The sequence below is a fragment of the Rattus norvegicus genome, chromosome 6 (genome assembly GCF_036323735.1).
Source record: "Rattus norvegicus strain BN/NHsdMcwi chromosome 6, GRCr8, whole genome shotgun sequence".
In the NCBI taxonomy this organism is placed as follows: Eukaryota; Metazoa; Chordata; class Mammalia; order Rodentia; family Muridae; genus Rattus; species Rattus norvegicus.
This window is the reverse complement of record NC_086024.1, coordinates 15,005,552-15,027,423: the sequence shown is the minus strand read 5'-3', so window position 1 is coordinate 15,027,423 and position 21,872 is coordinate 15,005,552. Positions and strand designations below refer to the sequence as shown.

The 21,872-nt window shown below is 43.7% G+C and overlaps 1 protein-coding gene across 7 annotated transcripts in view; it reads left to right on the top strand.

The window, feature by feature from the left end:
* Nucleotides 1-21,872, top strand: part of Camkmt (calmodulin-lysine N-methyltransferase) — a 381,129-nt gene that overhangs the window by 305,543 nt on the left and 53,714 nt on the right. For 4 of the 7 annotated variants that reach the window (XR_010052079.1, XR_010052080.1, XR_010052078.1 and 1 more), the window contains exon 4: nucleotides 15,199-15,259. Coding sequence is in view for 2 of the 7 variants with exons in the window: in XM_039112121.2 (XP_038968049.1) it covers nucleotides 15,199-15,259 (61 nt within the window). In the remaining 5 variants the exon portion in view is untranslated. Of the gene's footprint in view, nucleotides 1-15,198; nucleotides 15,260-17,132; nucleotides 17,188-18,244; nucleotides 18,309-21,872 lie in introns of all 7 variants that reach the window. The other 3 variants (XR_005505500.2, XR_010052077.1, NM_001134463.1) reach the window with 1 other exon arrangement.

The window sequence follows — 21,872 nt, the reverse complement described above, 5'->3', positions numbered from 1 at the left end:
TTGGCGTTTGGTGGCAGACGACCGAGCTATCACAGTCCCAGATAAATACCAAAGTGGAGATTTCAATCCTGTTCCTGAGAGCAGAGACAATCCAGAAATATTGAAAATATTCTTAGAAGAGAATACACAGAAAATTACATTGCTCAACACCATGATGTGGGTGAAAATTGTATATATTACAGGATTTTCCCTCCCCAGACTCAACACTGTAAAAGAGAATTACTCTTTTATTATGTTTGGAATGCTGGTAATCAAAAGAATTGTTGGGAACTGCTAGGAACTCTTAATTACAACACAAATGACACGTAGATATTTGAATAAGTAAGACTAATGACCATGTAGAAGATATATTTCTCAAAAACAAACAGAGGCTCAATTACAGAAAGCAGGGCACACAATCATTGTAATTCCAGAGCTGGGATGCGTGCGACAGGGAGTGTCTCTATTTCTGAAGATTGTATGTTGTTTCCTGGCCTCAATTCAGAGACCCTGGCATTGCGTGAGCTGCAGCGGGCTTTATCTATAGCCACTTCCTCCAGCCATGCGTCCGTCCAGGCGTGGAAAATCAAACAGGAGCCAAAAATCACTTCAGCGAATTGCTAGGTGTCTGGGGCTCTGTAGAAACTGGGAAGAGGAATGGGCCATGGCCTTTTTATAAAAACAAACAAAAAACCCATAAAAACAAACAAACTCTGATTTTTTTCACCTCCAAGGCTAAAAACAAAATCTCTTTACAAGATGCAAACTATCCTTATGTTGCTGAGTCCTGAGAGAAAACTAAAGTGACCCATTTGGACACTGAGGTTCCAGCTCCAACTTAAGCATTAATTGTCCTGTGTGCTGAGCGAGACCCTGTATTTCTTCACAATCAGGGATTCCTCTGCAGCGCCCATGAAAAGCAGTAAGCAGGTATTCTCATGAGATGCAAACAGTATCTCATATTCTTCAACAAGACGGGTTTCTTGTCAATAGTGCTGGAACTTTAGATTAGCGCTGTGGAATTTGCTCAGCAGAAATCGCCCCCATGCTACCGGGCAGCAGAAGCTGATGAGAAGTACAGTCTAGCTGAAACCCTCTAGGCTCAAAGCCGCCATTGTTTCAATCATCGGGGTACGGAGTAATGGAGTTCATGATAACGTGAACTCTGCAGCTGGAGAGAGAAGAAAATCTGTTTTGTGTCCTGAGAAGTCTGGTGTGAGCCCATGGGGACCCTGATGACTTCTCCACGCTCAACAACTCAGCCCAGGCACTCTGACCTCAACTTGCAAACACTCGTGTGTCCTGGTGTGAAAAGGCCCGGCGACAGTATAAAAAAGTCTAGAAATTTTGTATCTCTCCCAACAGAAAGATAATTGTGGTATCGGTTCAGAACAAATGTTTGGTTTAAATGGCGTATTTTGAAGGCACTCCTCAAAGAGTTTCGATTCCTAAAGAAAGATGTGTGGGCTAAGGTCACAAATTTTGTCATAGCAGAGAGACGATGACAAGAAAAAAAAATAGCCAGACAGAGGGTCATATTCTCTCTCAAGTCACTTAAAAGACTCACTCTGAGACTCCTTCCAGACTCCTGTGATTAGAATCCTGCCCGCTCATAGATAACAACAGATATGAGAGCCCACAACGTGAGTTCTATGGAACGAAGAAAAAAGCTTGACTTAAAGAAAGATGGTCTATTGAATGTGGAGTCTATTGCTGGCCTGGGAAAGTGTGTAAGCGTGCACCTTTCTGGCCTGGGGAACCCTGCTTCCCAGAGCATTTATCCTGTCTTCTCATGATAATTCTCCTTCCAGGTCCACGGCTCGTGTGTCTAGGTTAAAAGGGCAGTGAATGCACACCGAGTGCAGTGACACCTTCGTACCAAAGCTGACCTGTGGCTGAACTCACAGGTAGCACGAGGACCCGAGTAAATACAACACAGGGAACTCAGCAGATTGGTCTTGCAGCAGGAGAGTAATTCATGGTTACAAGTTGCAGGGTTTAGAACTGTTCTGCATAAATACAACATGGCCGTATAGAATGTGGCTCCAAGAAAGATGCACCGAGCTCTCTTCCTACAGGAAGTTTATGTCCAAAGGCAATGAAGACCAGAGAAATAGATCAAAAGTTACTTTGTGAAACACTGGCTGTGATATCCACAACATTTTTTCACCAAAATATGCTCAGTTCTTGCCTCTTGAGAGGCAAGCTCACACTGACTGGGGTGAAGGTCATCGTGAAAGAGAGGATGGCAGGAAGAGAGAGCCGGGAGAGCCAGGGGAAAGGAGAAGGCAGGGTTCCCTTGGTCCTGGAGCTGTGCATCTGCTGCTTGGCCCTTGTCTATATTTTAGGTACAGAGAAGTGGTGTGCACCCAGATATCAGGCACCAAGCTCGGCCACCAGCGCAGCCAATGAGAGTCTCTCCAAAGTCACCTTTTTACTACATTTAGTGGTAGCTAGCCTGTAGATCTCAGCAGGATTCTGGAGGCGGTGTGCCCAGCCACTGAGCTAGGAAGAGGAGGGGGGAAGCCAGAGCAGAGCAAAGAGGGTTAAGAGTGAATGAATGCTTTAGAAATACCCGGAAAGGGTGAAAATTCTGACTCCTGACTTCTTTGTGGATCTCTCGTGCTGCCACAAGATTGGTAGTAGGTCCTATATCACACTGTGACAGAAGTACTAATTGAATAGAGCAATCCAAATTTCTATGTGAATAATGACTTAAATAATATTCATTCCCATTCAACAATGGAATAGGACTCTAAAGCTTTGTTGGCTCTGGATTTTCTTTAAGAAGTTTGTTTCCCCCCAAACCCTGAGATACATGCCTTTAGGGTCCTATTTTAACTCCTTTAAAAAAAACTGGTTAATTCTTTTTTTTCCCCTCTCTTTATTAACTTGGGTATTTCTTATTTACATTTTGATTGTTATTACCTTTCCCGGTTTCCAGGCCAACATCCCCCTAACCCCTCCCCGTCCCCTTCTCTATGGGTGTTCCCCTCCCCATCCTCCCCCATTACCGCCCTCCCCCCAACAATCACGTTCACTGGGGGTTCAGTCTTAGCAGGACCAAGGGCTTCCCCTTCCACTGGTGATCTTACTAGGATATTCATTGCTACCTATGAGGTCGGAGTCCAGGGTCAGTCCATGTATAGTCTTTAGGTAGTGGCTTAGTCCCTGGAAGCTCTGGTTGCTTGACATTGTTGTTCATATGGGGTCTCGAGCCCCTTCAAGCTCTTCCAGTCCTTTCTCTGATTCCTTCAACGGGGGTCCCATTATCAGTTCAGTGGTTTGCTGCTGGCATTCGCCTCTGTATTTGCTGTATTCTGGCTGTGACTCTCAGGAGAGATCTACATCCGGCTCCTGTCGGCCTGCACTTCTTTGCTTCATCCATCTTGTCTAATTGGGTGGCTGTATATGTATGGGCCACATGTGGGGCAGGCTCTGAATGGGTGTTCCTTCTGCCTCTGTTCTAAACTTTGCCTCCCTATTCCCTCCCAAGGGTATTCTTGTTCCCCTTTTAAAGAAGGAGTGAAGCATTCGCATTTTGATCATCCATCTTGAGTTTCATGTGTTCTATGCATCTAGGGTAATTCGAGCATTTGGACTAATATCCACTTATCAATGAGTGCATACCATGTGTGTTTTTCTGTGATTGGGTTACCTCTTAGTGTGAACTTTTTTTAGTTAAGAACAACTAAGGGAAGTGCAGAAGGAGAGATGCTAATACTGCCCCTCACCTCCGGCAGAATCGGCAGGATCGACAGGATCCCAAGCCTTGTCTTCAAAGCAAGCACTTGAGTCTAGACAGTTTCAGGGACTTGAGGAATAAGATGTTATCAACAGTAGGAACTAAGAAAAAACGAGATACTCTCTATACAATCTGACAGTGTTTCAGTAAAGCTAAAACTTATTTACAACAGCAACAGCAGCACCACATGCACGCACACACACACGTATGTACACACGCACAACCACGTACATACACATGCACGCATGCACACATGCACACATACATGGAAAAGAACCAGCATGTGGATGTGTTTTACAACTGACACGTGACTCAGGAAGCCTTCTGCTCCCCCCTTACGGGAAGCTTTGCTTAACACGTGTGCAGATGCGTGCTTGTTATGTTGTTATCCAGAGAAGCCCTGCCTAACCTAACAGTGATGTTGACGATCAGACAGCCCACTTAGCCAGCAATCAATCAGAAAAGGGAGGCTTGAAAATTATCAGAGATCTTAGAATGCCACTCCATCCTAAAAATAAAACGATCTCTTAGCATGTCTCTCCCCAAGGCTCACTGCTTTGCAGTGCCAGCTGCTTCCAAGTTTGTATTTTGTGTTAGACTTGCTACATGGTGTGTTCATGCTCCGTAAGAGTATCTAATGGTTCCTGTAAAATTAGAGGCTGTCCAAACAAAAGTTAAAATCCTAAAACTTTCCCTCCAAAGTGTGGTAATTCCTGGCTAGCCTAGTAAACAGTTTGACATGTGTTTCAACATAATTCAATTTTTTTCAATCAGATTCATCGTTTCTTAAAGGGATGTCTAATGAAGTGTGTGACTGTATAATAAAGAAGACAGCATTTGATTTTTAATTTTTATGTTAAATAGCTTCCACTGTGTTGCATGCCCATTTGAATTCTCTCAAATAAAAGACGAACGTTAAAATATGCATCGGTAGCACCGTGCTCAAAACCTTGATCTACTGGGGTTTTTCTGTTGATGTTTTTGCCTGAAGAGTCTTGAGAAGGAGCTGTGGGCTGAGGACCTATCTAGCCCAATGATGATTGTGTGTGTGTGTGTGTGTGTGTGTGTGTGTCTGTGTGTGTGTCTGTGTGTCTGTGTCTGTGTGTGGATGTATGTATGATGTATGTATATATACATGTGTGTATGTGTGCACATGTATATATGTATATGTATACATGTGTGTATGTATATGTATATACGTGTGTGTATGTGTGCACATGTACATATGTATGTGTGTGTATATATATGTGTGTGTGTGTGTGTGTGTGGAGTACATATTCGTCTGACTGAATAAATGAATAAACTCACACTCAAATGAATTACTTCCGCTTTCTCGAGAACTGGATAACTGCCTCTCAGTCCTCTCTCCTCAAACCCCTTGTCTCAGGATGTCCTGACAGTTTGGCCCATTTCTTATCCCTGCTATCATTCAGCTCCATGTACACCTTTCAAATCTGTGAAAAGTATTTAAAAGGGAAAGAAATTGTTCGTGTTTCAAAACCCATTATAATGCATTTTCAAATATGTCAGACACATCTTTGTTAAAATTAAACCAGGGATTGGTTTTGAGCGAATGGCCCTATATCCTTACAGGCGCTGTGGACGGATGCATCTAAGCTGCTTATTATATTGATGGGTTTTCGCTGCTCTGCAGCAAATGAAAACAGGCAGCTGCTTCCTCCATCAAAGCAAAAAGGCAGCCTGAGTTTTTATTAACCGAGTGTTCATTTCTTCTATTGCCAAAATTCTCACACAAAACAAAAGGGCAGTTTGGGCACATTATTGCTTAACTAGGCACGAACAACTGACAGCAAGTGATAAGCCTGTCCGCTTTTCACAACTGGTAATCATTTTTGGAATAGATGTTTTAATATAGTCGAATATAAATTTTGTAATTTACATCTACAATGGTACGTAAATTTATAGATCTGGTTTGTTGCAGGAGAACGAAGGCTCTAATCACAAAGGGTCCTTCCTGGTGTTGTTTAATTTTTAATGACTATTTGAAAACTGGGGAAGGAAAATGAAATCAAATTCATTTCTCAACAAAAAAAAGTGTTAAAGACAATCATGTAAGTTGGTTGGAGACATTTACAGAAGTCCCTGGCTGAGCAAGACTGCTGTGTTCACGGCCGGGACGTGCTCAGCACCACATTTCCACATTAGTTTGTGGTGAGAAGCCGCCCAAGTCAGTCCAGCAGCAGAAATTTCTGGGGAGCAGATCATCATGTTTCCTTCATATCAATGAATAATGATAAGTAGAAAGGTGGGAAGGATAGAGCCCTAGCCATTTCCCCAGCTTTCACATCCACTGTTTACCTCCCCCTTCCTATTCATATCCCTGTCCCTCTCTCCTTTCCCCTCCCTCCCCCTCCCCCTCTCCCTCCCCCTCTCCCTCTCTCCCCCTCCCTCCTCCCCCCTCCTTTTTCAATATGAACATGTACTATGTTTTCACTATGCACTTTCAAACGAAATAGCAAAGAAGGCTTTGTTCACAATGGGGATCTCCTGAGCATCAGTAAGATGTGACCTTATTCATCAAATCGACTTGGCGAGTGGTGTTTCAGGTTTTTCAAAGTTGCTAATACCAATTTCTTTTGCGAGAAGGGAGACATGGGCTCAGTTGACGCTCGCTCAACCCAGCGTGCGCAAAGCACTTGGTCCAGTCCCCATTGTCATATAAATAGGTCTGTGGAGGTCGAAGACTCAGAAATTCAAGATCAACCTCAGCTACACTTGTTCAAGTCCAGAGAGTGGGGAGTCACTCGTCCTTCTTCCTGATTCCCCACCAAGAAACTATTCTTTCCCCCAAGGCCATTATTGGGAGAACTTGGAGCAAGGCAGTGTTGATGTACTAAGATGTTCACCTTCACACAACATGAGGGCTGGCTAATGGATGTTCATGAGTTTTTCACGAGCAGCGTGTACCTCCCTAGTACGATTTTTCTCTCCTGGAAGTCTTGCGGAAGTAAGTAGAGCAGCCACCCCCTAGACCATGCAGCTTCTCCTGCATTTGAAATGGAGCCACAGTGTGGTAAAGTAAAGCTGGACTCCAGGGTAGGAATGTGCTTTAGGAGCCTGACACAGATCAGGAAATGCAGGAAAGGAATCCCACTCTTGGTGTTCTGGGTTTTCCGTGGTATGTCCATGTTGGCAAAGTGGCTCAGAAGCCGACATAAGGAGCAGCAATTATGACCAGCACTTGCCACTCTGTTCTTTCTACTTGGTTTGTTTCCTTCATGTCTTGTCAAGGGAAACGAGATGACTTTACCGAAAGGTGAGGGCCTATTCATTGTGTCCACAGCTCCCTCGGCCCAGCAGGGCTTTGGGGAAAGGTGTTACTCTGAGGACAAGTTGGCAATAGAAGCCCTGTTTCTTCTCCTCTCTTCACCACAGGAGGGATGGGGTGCTTCTGGGGAAGCCCAGGCCTGCCTTCCATCTTCCCTCCTGCTAGGAGTTCTCTTGTCTCCTTTTCTACGGTCCATTTTCTCCTAGATAGGATACTCTCTAGCTAGGTGAAATGGAGCTGTTCTTCTGGATGCAGGGGTAGGGGCAGTCGTGCTCATTGGACGGAGGTCTCCCCTCTGCTTGTCTTTTCTGACCAAAGGGGATTCTTACTACTCCACCAAGGAGGGAATCTCCTCGATGGAGAAAATGTCCATCAGAGGGCTTGGCTCAGTTTGGGAGAAGGAAAGTTTCACTTCAAGAGGGGTTCTGTTTTAATGTGCTCCATTCTCTTGGTCAAAATGCCACCTTTGTCACCCATAAAGATACACTGTCGATGTCATCATTTGTCAATTCAAAAATGAACCAGAAAAAACTTTCACAACTAGTGTATGTGGCTGGTCTTCTAAAGCTGGGAAATTTAATTAACCAAAGCACTTCTAACTCAATTAAAACCGACACGTATTAAAGATTTAATGTACAGGACCATTTAAATCCATCTAAAAGATTTCCCAGTAGAGGTTTACATTCAAGTGCTGGTACAAATAAAACGGTGTAACCACTGACAGTCTTTGGAAGTTTTATCTGGGAATGCACACAAATATAATGCCTACATCCTGGGGCACAGACCTAATCAATTCAACCCTTTCGTTTTATTCTTGAAGTTGGAACCTAAATATGATTTGTCCAGAGTCCTAAAATTAGTCATTGACAGCCCTGAGAACTAGAAACTTGTGATCTCTCATTCCAGGACCAGCCATTATTCAAAGGAGGAGCACATAGGGTGGTCTTCCAGCAAGGGAGAGTTAGGCCTCAAATCCCAACCAAACCACGTGGGTTCATTCCCCATTTACACACGTCACTGTGCCCTTTCCTATCACAACGATAGTGCATGTCTTAGGGATAAGCCAAACAGTCCATGCAAAGTGCATAGCCCACCATTTGACAAGTGGGAAACTCTCAGTGGTGCTTCATCTACTCCAGTAGTAAACATGGCAGTCACAGCAATGGCCAGCATGGGTTGAGTGCCTCCCAAGTGCTCACTACACCCGACAGTCTGTACACAGAATGGGCAGTGTTCTCCTAGTCAGGTAAGGAATCAAGGCAATGAGATGTAAGTGGCCTCCTGAGGCCACAAAGCCAACATGTCATGGATGACCTTCGAGTTCACATCCTTAACTTGGTGAGCAGCTGCAGCTGTGACTGCCATGTGTCCCTGTCACTCAGCCATGAGTCTCATCATGGGTCCCTTTTTCTGTTCCCTGTCCCCCAAACTGACCCTGGGACCCAAAGGCCAGAGCCCCATGGAAATGTTCTGGGAAGTTCCCTTCTTTCCCCTTCAGGCTGGGTTCTTTCCGTCATAGTCCACACCTCAGTGAGAGTCCAGTCAAAATGCATACAGTTCAAGTCTTACTGCTCCTTAAACTTGAGCCCTACCTGTAAACCCATCTCACAGTCTGGAAGCGTTTAGTATTGAAGTCCTCTGGACGTCCCCTCCTGCCACGTGCTCATTATTGGTTCTTTTATATAGTTATGTTGGCTCTTCCAGGAGCATAAGCAGCCATGTCTTAGCCCAGTGCCCTTGGCCTATCACCCAGTGGAAGGCATGTCAAGATCCTGTATATCAAGTCACCCGGGGCCGCTTCCAACTCCGCGATGGAGTATTTATCTGACTTGCGTCTTGATGCTCCCCTCTGCATGATACTTCTCAATAGTACTAGCTTTAAATAAGTGTTAGCATGTCACCAAGCAAGTCTTCACCTGCCTGCTGTTCCCGGCTGCTCAGACATTTCCCTCCACCCAGATCTACCTGTGTTCTCCGTAATCCAGATTCATAAATGTAGGATGGTTTCTGTTTAACCCTTCATGGTACAGAGTGAAGCTTTCGATGTCACAGAGCAAGATAATAATTCTACAGCAAGTGTTGCTCACATGTTATACATGCATATCATATAAATACATATATACACAGACATGCATAGTTATACATATACACGTACATATATATAGACAGTCATCATATATATGGGTTCAAAATATATATACACACATACACACAATGTACACACAATACATGCATTTGTATGTGTATGTACATAAATATACACATTTGGAATTCCTGTTGCAGACTGAGTTTTAAAGTCCAGAACCAGGACACACTTTTCCAAATGCAGTCCTGACGAGATTTCATGGGGCACTAATTAAAACCGAGACTCTCCATGGAAGTGTATAAGTGCCCTCAGGATTATACAGAAACATCTCAAAGTAGTGAGAGCAATGGCCTCAGTGACAGAGGCTTCTACCATCTATAAGGAACTCGGCGTGTGCCTCACCTTATTAAAGTGCCTGATATGCACACACATGTAGTCTTCATACCATCCTGTAAGCAATATTTGCTGCCCGTATTTAACAAATACCAGCCTGAGGCTTTGCCCAACTGGCCACTGAGGAGCACCACCCCCACCCAAGAGTTGTTTTATGTTTTGTTGCTGTGTTTTCTTTTCCTTACAGCAGCACTCAGTACCTGAAGTTCTATTTATGTCCTTCTGCCTCTATTAAAGCTATTTAGGGAGAGGCTGCGCTTTAATTACCACGAGATCCTGGCTTCTAAGACCGGCATGGCTGTAATAACTGAACGTTCCATGAATGGATGAAGAGGCTTTAAAAGGTTAAGCACCTTGCCAAGGTCACAGGTCCATAAGAGCAGGGGCTCAAGATGAGCTCCATCTAAGTCCACAGGGTGGGGCCTCTTTTTCTTTTTTTATTGTACTTTTTATGGGGTGAAGGCCTCCTGGATATAATCCGACTGAAACCTATCGTTTTGCAAGATGAGGATTCTGAAACTCAAAAAGGTGACATTACATAAGTCCCAGTATCTCTCTGTATGTTGTCACAGTCCAGGCTTCCTCCGTGTTTAATACATAAAATCAGCTCATGGAAAACGGGAAGAAATTTGCATATGCATCTGTCTATGGTCCACCATCTTGTTCATAACTGAGCCCTGTCAGTTAGTTCCTGGGCCATGGTTAGTGGTGATGATTTGAGATGTCTTTGGGAAGTAGGCTGACAGGACCCACTAGGTCATTAGATGTAGGGAGTGTTAAGGCTCCAAAGGCAGTGACAAGGGACAAGAGGAGCCCTTACCCTGTTTCTTCCTGCCTCCCTGTATCCATGGTCAACCAGGTTTCTTTAGACTATCCAGGATCAACTTCTAGATGTAATTCAGATCCAACAGTCTGTTGCTTAAACCATAGATTTTAAGAAGGATTTAAAATTTTAGCTTTGCTTTTGGAGCCTCTGTAATCTGGTCCCTAACCTCCCCTCCAGGTTTGTCTTGTTTCACTCTCTGCCTTTCTCTCCATGATAGAGCCCTACTCCTAGAACATCAAAACGCCCCTCTCTTCAGAACTTTGCATGAGGCTTTCTTTGAAGGACCATTCTGTCCATCCATGTTCCCTCTGTCCATCCGTGTCCTTCCTTTATCCTACATTCCTTTGCACCCATCCACATACACCCCATGGTTTACATCCCTACTGTAACCTCATGCGTAGCTCTGTTGTCTGACATTTTTATGAGAGCCATCCTCGTGGGGTTGAAGTATCTTGTCTCAGTCTTGATTTGCAATGATACTTTTAAATTTTTCACATTATTTAAAATAAAATAACAGGCATTTGCCCTGGCTGTTGCTTGCCAACCAGAAATAGATAAGACCTAACTGCTAAAGGCGTCATCCACGCACTTTGATTTTAGGGCATAGAGAAAAGAAGTTGGAACCAGGGTGGAATCCTGGTCCCGGCTAACCAGCTCTCATAGTGCCCTGAGGTGCTGCTATTCAGGCTGCTCAGGGAGGGATCACCAGGGTTGTCTTCCTTGGCTGTGTACCCTGCAGGTTCCACTACTGACCAACAGAGCGAGAATTGCCCATTGGGGCAATAGTAGCAGAGTGGTAACAAGGGTAACCAGCCACCGCTGAAGGAGAGCTGAAATCTGATCCTTAGGAGAGAGCCTACATCCTCTACCATATCCTGGCCCAAAGCTCATAGCTGTGTAGATCATAGGTCCTAGTGGGGAAGTAAAGACAGCTATTGTTTTGTCAAAGGAACACCACATGCCCATCAAAGTAACTTTGAAATAAGTGTGCTCACACCCTAGATCAGTGCAGCCATCGGCTTTGGCCAGAAAAGCCTTTTACAGTGGGCCATGGTAACTGCATAACCCATTAGTAGCCAGTGTGTGCTGGCCACTCTGGACATTCAGCCACGAATATGACTTTTACATCACTCCTAAGGATCACCGCAGGACACTGCAGGATATGGGGCGGGAAGAAGGTAAGAGACGGAGGAAGCTGTGTTGTGAGGTGTGTGGTCTTCAGAGCCTGACATCATTGTACCGTTCATCTCACAGCAGCTGAGGTCACTGGCTGGAGAGCTGTGCAAGACAGGGCCTGTGGCCATCCCTCTGTGTAGGGAAGAGGGACCAAAGAGGCCTGCAGAGACCTCTAGGAGACAATAGTAGCCAATAGTAGTTCCCTCCACCCCAGAATCTATGGGCACTTCATGATGTGGGAAGGGAGAGAAGCATCTTCAGTGGTGCAACAAAGGCCATGGCTCTGTGAACAGACCGTTGCCCAGGGTCAACCGAATGAACCCAGTGAGTGCCGTCAATTGCTGAAAGACAAGGGGAGTAGAGAGGGACTAGATAGAGGATCGGTAACACAGAAAGGGGACTAGGGAGGGTGGGAGAGTCAGCGTAAGCAACAGACATGTAAATGCGTGAAAATGCTCTAACGAAACCCATTGCGAATATAATTAACACACACGAACAAAATTAGTCATTTAAAGTACAGATAAAGCCACATCTAGGAAAGGCTTTGAAGAAACAAAAAAATTTTTTTAAGTGTTCATTACTGTGTGGATCTATGGTGGGGAGCATGTGCAGCTGCCCCTGTGTGGAGGTCAGAGGGAAATCCTGTGCAGTTGGTCCCCAATCCTTTCACTGTCACATAGGACTTGAGTCATAAGAATCAGCCCAGAACAAACATTCTTACTGGGGATGAATGGAGCGTGGGACAGTTTCATATAGATCCAATGTCCCTTATCCTAAGGGCCTGGGACCAGAGGCATTTAAATTTGGGATCATTGGAGTTATATAATACCTTGTAAATGGAGTCCAACTATAAATATGAAATTCAGTTGCTTCATATGTATTTTATACAAATCACCTGAAGCTTTTTTTTAAGATTTATTTATTATATGTAGCTGTCTTCAGATGCACCAGAAGAAGGCATTGGATTCCATCACAGATGGCTGTGAGCCACCATGTGGTTGCTGGGAATTGAACTCAGGACCTCTGGAAGAGCAGTCAGTGCTCTTAACCGCTGAGCCATCTCTCCAGTTGTTTTGTATGGTGCTTTTAGTGCAGCTGTGCTTTGACGTCACCTGAGAGCATGTGACCATTACATCATATGAGCACTCAGAAAATTTCAGGTTCGCAGTACTTTGGATTCTAGATTAGGGACGCTCAACCTGTCCACCAGAATATAGACTATACTTTATTTGTAAAGGACCTGAATATTTTTATTTTCTATGTATGAGTATTTTATCTACATGTATGTATGTGCTGCATACATGCCCTGGTGCTCCTGGAGGCCAGAAGAAGTCGGTGCATACCCTGGAACTAGAGTTAAAGATGGTCGTGAGCCATCATGTGGGGGTTAGGAGTTGAACCCCAGTAATCTGCAAGGGCAGAAAGTGCTCTTAACTATTCAGCCATCTCTCCAGACCCTGTCCTTAATTTTTCACCAGATATCCCATCTCTATTTATGAACAAAAATGTTAAGAAAGGTATGCCCTTCCACTCCTGCTGTTTATCGTCTTACAGTATTACAGAATTCGAGCCTACCGGAATTGTCTGCTAAGACAAAGTGGGTTAATTGCGTGGAGATGCACAGTAGAGTATAGGCAGTTGGTACAAAGCACACGACTGGGGTGTAGACTTCGTGTTACGGACTCTTTCTAGCCTTCTTGGATGGGGGCAAAATCAAGTTACTGAATCCCTGCATGACAAGATCCCAACTGAGTAAGATCCCTTCCTGACTAGAAAGGGTTTGGAAATGATGTCTAAAACATTAACAGTGATTATATTGCTAGTGGTAGAAATATAGCCTTTCGATCTTTGTATTTAACTTAGTTTAAAAATCACTCTATAATTTCTGGAAAAGAATATAAAACGGATTGAAAAGACTCTGCACTTTACAAGTCACATTCATTCTCCATCGGGGCCTAAGTTTTAGTTAAATACCTTTTCCCTATCATTACTCTTTTAAAACCTCACAGCCGTGTGCTTGGGACATAAAGAAACGCATTCTTGTGGTAATTATATCTACTCAGCGAGAGCAGTGTCTTGGGTCTTCCCTCAGAGAATTTGATTATGTACTTCAGTCTTTATGAAGTCCGTATGCATGGAGGTGTATGGGCCTTATGACTTTAGGGTCCTGACAAAGCAAAGGTAAAAGCCGTTCTCCACCTGTCATGACACTCGGGATAATCTCTGTGGTCCACACACATTCTCTCTTTGCGAGAGGCCAACAGGAACGACGGGCTTTTCCTTTATGCTTACTATGAGTTCGGAACTGTCCCCAAACAAACCGCATGCATTCCACTCATCCGATCCTCACAGGGATCCCACAAAGTTGACCTTGCGATTATTCTGGAGAGCAGAGGAAAAGCTCGAGGCCAGCAACCTCTCCAAAGTCTCTCAGCCAGCAAATGGAAGAAGCGAGACCAGAGCCCCAATGGTCTGGTTTCAAGCAGTCTGTGGTCTTAACGGCTACACTCGCCCAGCTCTCTGACTTCCTTCCCTCTAAATGTGTTTCTAGATTTTCCTTGTCCGCTCTTCCCCTCCCAAGTTGTCCTTTCTCCTGAAAGTGCTGGGAGGTTGGACTAGCAAGTTTACCTGCCCGGGCTCTCCTGCAGCCGGTGCTTCACTGAAGCCACCTCTGCCTCTTCAAAGTAGGAGACCCATCTAGGGAGGAAAAAAATGAAGTTTTTTTCAGTGTGTTTAACCTTGTGGCAAGGCCTGTTGGCTGAGTGCTGGGTGCTGAGAGGAGACTGCTCTTTCCTGGGGCCTCCGAGCTTCCTTAAGCTCAAACAGGAAAGCTGGGTGGGGAGGGAACTGTGCGACAGACGGTTGACAGATGGTTGAGTCTGATCCTTCTGAAGAATCCATCACTCTTATGAGATCATTTGTTCCACTCATATCTAAGGTGATGTAGGCTCATGTAAAAATGTTGGGAAATACATTTTAAAAGGTATAGGGAAAAGAATAAAAGTATGTATGATCCAACCATCCCATGACAACCACTAGTGACTGAGTTCTGACATGTTTACCTAGAAGCGAGTCAGCCATTCTCCAACTTTAGGTCTTGTCGGTAGATGTATATAGGTGATGACTTTAGGAAGTGTCTGTCCATGAACTTTAATGCATAGGAATACTGTTTGATTTAAAGGCATGCTAACGTCGGTGAGATTGGTGTTTCTTAATCTTATACTGCCGTTTGGTTTTTTTGATTAAAGAAATGAAGGACCTGCTATTTTAAAGCATTAATATGGACGGGTGTAGAGAGACAGAATGGCCTCTGCAGTTTTATCTGCTCCTTAAAGTGATTTCAGTTCTCTTTTGTGTGCCTAAAAGGATCTGCATACGCACACAGTGCAAGCCTTCAGCTTACGTGTATTCGTTTTACATGACAGAGGTCAAGCTCCACCTGAACCACTGTCAGCATTAAGTTTTGGTGTCTGTAATGTTGGTTGTTAAGTAGTTTTTGTCTTGTTCTGTTGTGATTGAGATTTGCCAAAGTCTGTACAGACTGCTGTACTGGGAAAGATCATTTTATATATACAAGGAAAGTCATGCTCTGGGGCCATGACGTCACATTTGGTGGGAGCTGCGATGGCTTGTACTGAGCCTTTGTCCTAGATGCTACTCTGGAAGAGAAGACTGGCTAACCCTAGCATCTCTTGTGTTTCCAGGCATCTGGCCGTCTGAGGAGGTGTTGGCTTACTACTGCCTCAAGCACAGCCATTTATTCAGGTAAGGGCCACAGGTAACTCAGGTAAGGGCCGAAGTTAAAAGCTGTCCGTTTAGCCCATCTCAGATATTGAATCTGCCTATTGAAAATGGCCCGTCCTGTCCTCCAGTCTCCAGACTGTAAACTGTTGAAAGGAAGAAAAAGAGAAAAGGAAAAAGAGTTCCCCGTGAACACGTGTTGCTTCTGAGAAGCCATCCACATGGCCTTCAGGCTAACACCACACAGCCAGCTTTTGCTGTATGTCAAAGGCCCTTGATTTTCACTCAGAGCATTTTACTTCGCTTTGATTTGGGGAGAACAAAAGTGGAGGTACAATCAATCCTTACTGATTGTGAAGGTCAAGAAAAAAAAAGTCCCCACAAATAAACACATTCTGTACCTCCTGCTACAGAATCACGGACATATTAGATAAATGCCTTACAGCTATTAACCGAAGATGTTCTGGCTTTAAAGGTATTTTTTTGTGTGTGTCCACGACAATATGTATAATATAAATTACTGTACTAAAGAAATCAATATTTTTAGCTGTTAATATGTGTTATGGATCAAATCATAGATGGGATTTAGGGGGGAAAGTCTTTTATTTAAAAATTCTGGAAATCTTTGGTACAAGCAGGAAGTAGGAGTTTGGGTTTTTTTCATTTTAATTATCATTTTATAAACAGTCTATATATTCCTCAGTCCATCATGTTCTATAACAAGTCATTAGTGATCATCATGTGTTTTAACCGTATGTTCTTAAGAGGTTAGGTTGATACCATGTAATATTTGAAGCTTTGCGGGTCAATATTTACCAACCAATCTGGGGTTACTTTGAACAACTAAATATATATTAAAATAATTTCTAATATGAATATACTCTTCCCCCCCCCCCACAGACACACTTTAATTTTGCTATTTTTCTCCATAAACTCCCCAAACTTGGTACTACACAGAGTTGAGTCTGAGCATCTAACATATGCAGAGGGCAGGCCCGAGTCGAGCTACACAGCACACACACATACACACACACACACACACACACACACACACACACACACACACACACACACCCCGCCCTGGAGGCTGGCCTCTGCTCAGCTCTTGAGCTCCAATCAGCAAGCAGTGGGCCAGGGTGGGATTGTCACACAGGAGGGCTGACATTTAGGCACAAAAGGGGGAAAGTAGGTGTAGAGTGACACATTGAGCCTTAGCTCCAGCCTGGGCTGCCCAGGCTGACCATATTATACCCCTGTGTTGTTTATTCGCTCTGTTGTGCTGGGGTCAATTGTGACCTGTGTTAATTACTAAATACTCTTGGGTAATTGTGTTTTATGGGGGTGGTTCAGCTTTCCAAAATATTTCAGCTTGTTTTAGAGTTAAAAAAAAAAAACACAACCAAAACAAAACAAAACAAAAAAAATTCCTTAAGGCTGCATTTATTTGTGGCTTGTGTGTGACGCTAATATAAGTTCATACGCACTCGTATATCTTCCTCCTTTACTTGTCTAACTGTTTTTGAAGGCGTGAATGTGGATTAACGGTGTTATCCTTTCCTAACAATTATCTTTCGCTACTCTAGCTAGTTTAGCTCTAAAAGACAGCGCCATTGACAAGGGAAAAAAGGGAACCTTCTCGGATTTTTCAGCTCAGCGGTGGTAATGTTGCAGCGAACACTAATGAGGGAACCCCCACTGGTCTGCCTGCTTTGTGACTTTTCTATTTCATAATTATTTTTAAAACGCAAAACGCCATGAGGTAGGCCAGTCGTGTCTCCACAACTCCCGGGCAATGCCGCTCTTACTGCAGATGGTAATTTGTTCTTGTAACATATATATGGCTCTGACCACTGCCACCTAATTTGTATGGGTTCTCCCATGTCTTTCTCTCTTTCAGGGACCTTGCTGTGTGTGAGCTAGGGGGTGGCATGACATGCTTGGCTGGGCTCATGGTAGGTCTTTTCTCAATTCCAATCCCATTCAGAGGGAGAAACAAAAGGAAAAGTGTTCCAGGGCCTCCAACTGCTGGGTCAGAGAACCGTCAACAGCATCAGCTGCGGTCAAGCTGCAGGGTCTTGAGAGACCTTCTAGATTGACTTACTTTCGGATCATATTGATTTTATGGTTGCCTCGATGAGCAGAAACATTTTACCTCAGTGTAGTCAATATCGCTTGTTGTGACATTCTAGGCCTCGCACAGTCTTTCTTTGCTATAGCGAAAGCATTTTTTTTTTCAGATTATAGTCCCATTTGCTAAGATACAGGGATAGCCCGGCGAATCACAGTTGGAGCACCATGAGATAGCTGCTAATGTTTTGCCTGCATTATTACACCAACAAACATGATCCAGAGCGCTCAGTAATTAGATTCTTTTGAATTAGATTGGCCATTCAGGAACGTCGTTCCCCATTCTCTGGGTTCTGAGTCATGTATTCAGGAGATATTATGTAGCAGCACAGTGCATTAGACAAGTTTTTATGTCTCTACAAATAAAAGCATATTGTTACACTGATTGGCATTTGACAAACCTGTCGCTCTTATACAATGTGTCGAGGTTACAGCCCAATGTGCGAGCATGTCAAAGCTCACAAAAAAATTACCCTCACAAAGCCATCTGCCTGCAATGCAAAGTTATATGAAGGGCATCAGGCAGCCAGACAGAAGCAAGCTGAAAGGCAGAGTGACAGCCTTGTATGATGGCTCTACTAGATAAACAGAAGCCCACAAATGAAAGCCTCTCAGAATACCATCATCCGCTGTCACAATGCAATTACCGAACAGAATGATAGCAAGATAGAGGCTCCCGCAAATGGAATGATAAAAGTATTGACTGATTTGATTGAATGATTAAAATAATGCAGACATAAAATGAAAAAAGATTGAAGATTGTTACAGAGAAATAGGTGAGGAAGCATGATACCGAAGGCTTGTCACTCCCGTCCTTACTTCCACACAGACAAGCATGTTTGCTCATTGTTTGCTCTGCTCCTTTTTTTTTTTCCTTTCCAGGTTGCTATTTCTGCAGATGTCAAAGAAGTTCTGCTAACTGATGGGAATGAAAAGGCCATCAGAAGTATCCTTATTCAGATAGAAAGCCGGTTCGTTGTTCTCCCCCACCCCACCCCACCCCTGCCCCCAGGCTGAGTAACAGTCGACATAAAAGACAGACAGCACGGGGTATTAAAAAAGAGCTCCTCATACACATGATCAGTAATTAAGAGAAACGAGCAATGTATGAATTCCCTGCGGATGACTGTGTGTGTCTTCCTTTTCATAGGGTTTTTCCAGACACTCCTTGCTGAAGGAGTCTGTGTTTTGCATGTCTCTCGAGGCGGATTCGAAATCTTCATAATTTCAAAACATTCTCGTTCTTTTATTCTCATTAAGGTCCTCTAGCACCAAGCCGATTAAGATTATTGTTTACTTTCTGTGATATCACTGGTAAATATTAACATCTTGTACCTATGCTAATTGCTAAGAGGTTGCCTACATCTTCCGCTGGAAACAGCTATCGCCTCTTAGTCATCTCCTTTTATTTAGGATTAAAAAGCTACCTCTCCTTTTCTCTTTCTGCTATGCTGTTACAGTTCAAACTCCATTATATCAGATTATGCTTTACTAATATGTACACAGAGTTCAGGAAATTGAACTGTTCTTTAACTAAGAAAGTGAGCATAAGTTATTGGCCACTTTAGCAGCCTAACTGATTTGCTCAAAGGCAGTTAACAGCAGTTAGAAATTGAGAGGAAAAATGGAAGATCTGTTTGCTTTGAATCTTTTTTCCCCGACATGGTGAAGAAGACAGGACCCTTATTTGATTTTTAGTCCCTTCAAGGGCTTGAAGCAGCTTTGAATTTTGTAGCCTATTTTTCTATTTTTGATTTTTGTTTCCTTCTTCTTTCTTCCACTCCGTAATTTTTTTTCGAGAATAAACTTGTCGGCAGCTCACACAGGAGGAAGGAGAACCGTGGTGGCTAACACTGTGAAGCAGCTGTGATCTCTGCAGAGCCCCACCCAGCTAATTGCCAGACAGCCCTTTAAAAAAAAAAAAAATTCAGGAAGGAAAAACAGCCAATCACAACCTTGGCCTTTCACACCAGGGAGAGAGATCACAAAAGGTGCTTCCCTTTTTTTAAACATCAGATTTTAATCATGATCTTGAGACTGTAGCAAGTTCTTCTAAATATGCCTGAGGACGGCTGCTGCTGCTCCACTCACTCATATCCTGGCTTCTTCTATGTCATTGCCTGTGTTCCTCCCTGTCAGGAGCACAGAGAGCAGCCGGGAAGCTCTCAGGTACGCCAGCTCAGACCTGTGTGGTATTTTTGGAGGGTAGAAAGACAGGAATATTGAACGAGAGAGAGAGAGAGAGAGAGAGAGAGAGAGAGAGAGAGAGAGAGAGAGAGAGCTGTTTTGATTATGGAAAACTTTCAAATTGGGCCCAGTAGCCCTGAAGTCAGCAAGTGACTTTATTTAATAGCCCCAGAAATCAATTAGAAGTTTTTATCATCAGACTGTGGGAAGCCTCTGGAAATCAGTATGTAAATTTAATTGTGCTAAAATTATTATTGAGCTAATCTACAGAGACTCCAAAGAAGGGAAGCGAGGGTAATATCATTAATTATCATCATACCTTTGCTTTAAACAGCAGAGATGCCAGGCCAGCCCAGGAAATCAGAGAGGAAATCTCAGATTCTGCCATTCACCCTGCCGGCCTTTCAAAGAAATGATTGGTACAGCCCCCTCCCAAGAAAATGGATTTTTAACATTCGGTCCTCAGAGGCTCAGCCCTGAGAGAGCTTTATTGTGCTGGGTTTTACAATGGGTTTAATATAGCGGGGTGCCAAAGGGCAGGAGGGGAGAACCTTACAATGTAGATGAAGTAGGGTCCTTTCAGGATGCGGACCCAAACTGGCCGTGCGTTTTATTTCCTCTCTTAGGACCTTCCTGACAGGGTTCAGTTTTTATGGTGCGCTCCTTCCACGTTTGTGTGCCTTTTTTTTTCTGTTGTAAGTAGATCTAATTTATCTTAATTAAGAGAAAAAAGCATGCAAAAGCCTTAAAATTGGCAATGTGGCTCCCTGCTTTTAATACTAATGTTGTTGTTGATTTGCAAACAGCTTACAACCGGCGTGCTTTCTAATCTGTTCTGCTGAGTGAATTAATGTGAGTGAGCCCCCTCCCCATTTGCGTGTCCCCCTCTGTAAGAATAAATCATTCAGCAAATGACACAGTGCCCATGCAGCATATAGATCAAACAGCTCGCTCAGGAATCGCCGGCTGTCTATACGATTTTACGAGGCTTCAACCATACAGTGGTTGCAGGATATTATCCAAAACCTGCTTTGTTAAAAGTAAAGGTGAGTGCCAGCAGTAACAATAGCAACAACAAGTGGGGAGAAACCCTGTCTGAAGCCAGCAAATCTCTAGGCAAAGCTGCTAATTGTTCTTAATGGGCAAGATGAGCGCATTAAGAAACAAATGAACAGACCAGAGAGATGATAAAAACCGACCTGGCCGTCACTCATCAGTGTTAGCCTGCGTGTTAGCCTCATCATTTTAAAACTGTCCTGTTGCTCTTGGCTTCCGAATGGAATAAACACAGCTAGTCTCATATACTGGTCTCTAAGTTTTTATCATTCTAATTTTTAGCTTTCAATTCTTTTTAGGAAAAATAGCATGTTTAGTTAATTCAACTTCAGCTTGACTTTTTTAAGTATGAAGATCTCTTGGGGGTGTGGGGACGTGAGGGGGAGACGGAGACAGACAGGCAGACAGAGAAAGTCCAAGATAGTGAGTGAGCTTGACTTATTGTTAATGGGTAAGGCAAGGAGGAGGTTAGCTCTGGACCTGTATGCTAGCCAGTTATGCAGCCTTTTATCTTTCTAAGACATTCTGTCGGTTCCCTATGTCTCCAGGCCTCTGAATCTTGACCCTGGAAAGCTATTGATCTCAGATTTAATGCAAAGAGATGTTTAAAAAGAAATTAAGAATTGAGGTAAAGCGAATTTTTTTTTTTTTTGGTTCTTTTTTTCGGAGCTGGGGACCGAACCCAGGGCCTTGTGCTTCCTAGGTAAGCGCTCTACCACTGAGCTAAATCCCCAGCCCCGAGGTAAAGCGAATTTTATATCTTGAATATTTTTCTCAGACTCATGAGTAGGTTTCCTTAAGTTTCTCCTTGGTCCTTAAGTTGCCTCACTGGCTCTAATCTGCACCCACAAGAATTCAAAGAATAAATCGGAAGTGTAGTCATCTGGTTTTCCCAGTTCTCTGTTTGGTTTTAATTATTATTTTTTATTCTGTAATTTGAGTGTTTGGCCTGCAGAGGCCAGAAGAGGGCATCAGGTTCCCTGGAACTGGAGTTACAGATGACTGTGAGCCACTATGTGGGTGCTGGGAATCTCACTACGGAGCCAGTGCTCTTAGCCACCAAGCTGTCCAGCCCCTCAAATGTATTTTATAGTAATGTGAAAAGAATTGCTCTTTATGATTTCCCCTTTAGTATAGTAAGAAAGAATCCCTAAGCACTCACACATAATAACCACTAAGTAAGGTGTAGCTGGCGGAAAGGTAACAATGATAAAAGACTGGGGGAGAGAAGTGGTAGGCTGAATTCTGATCGCTGCACAGTCCTCTC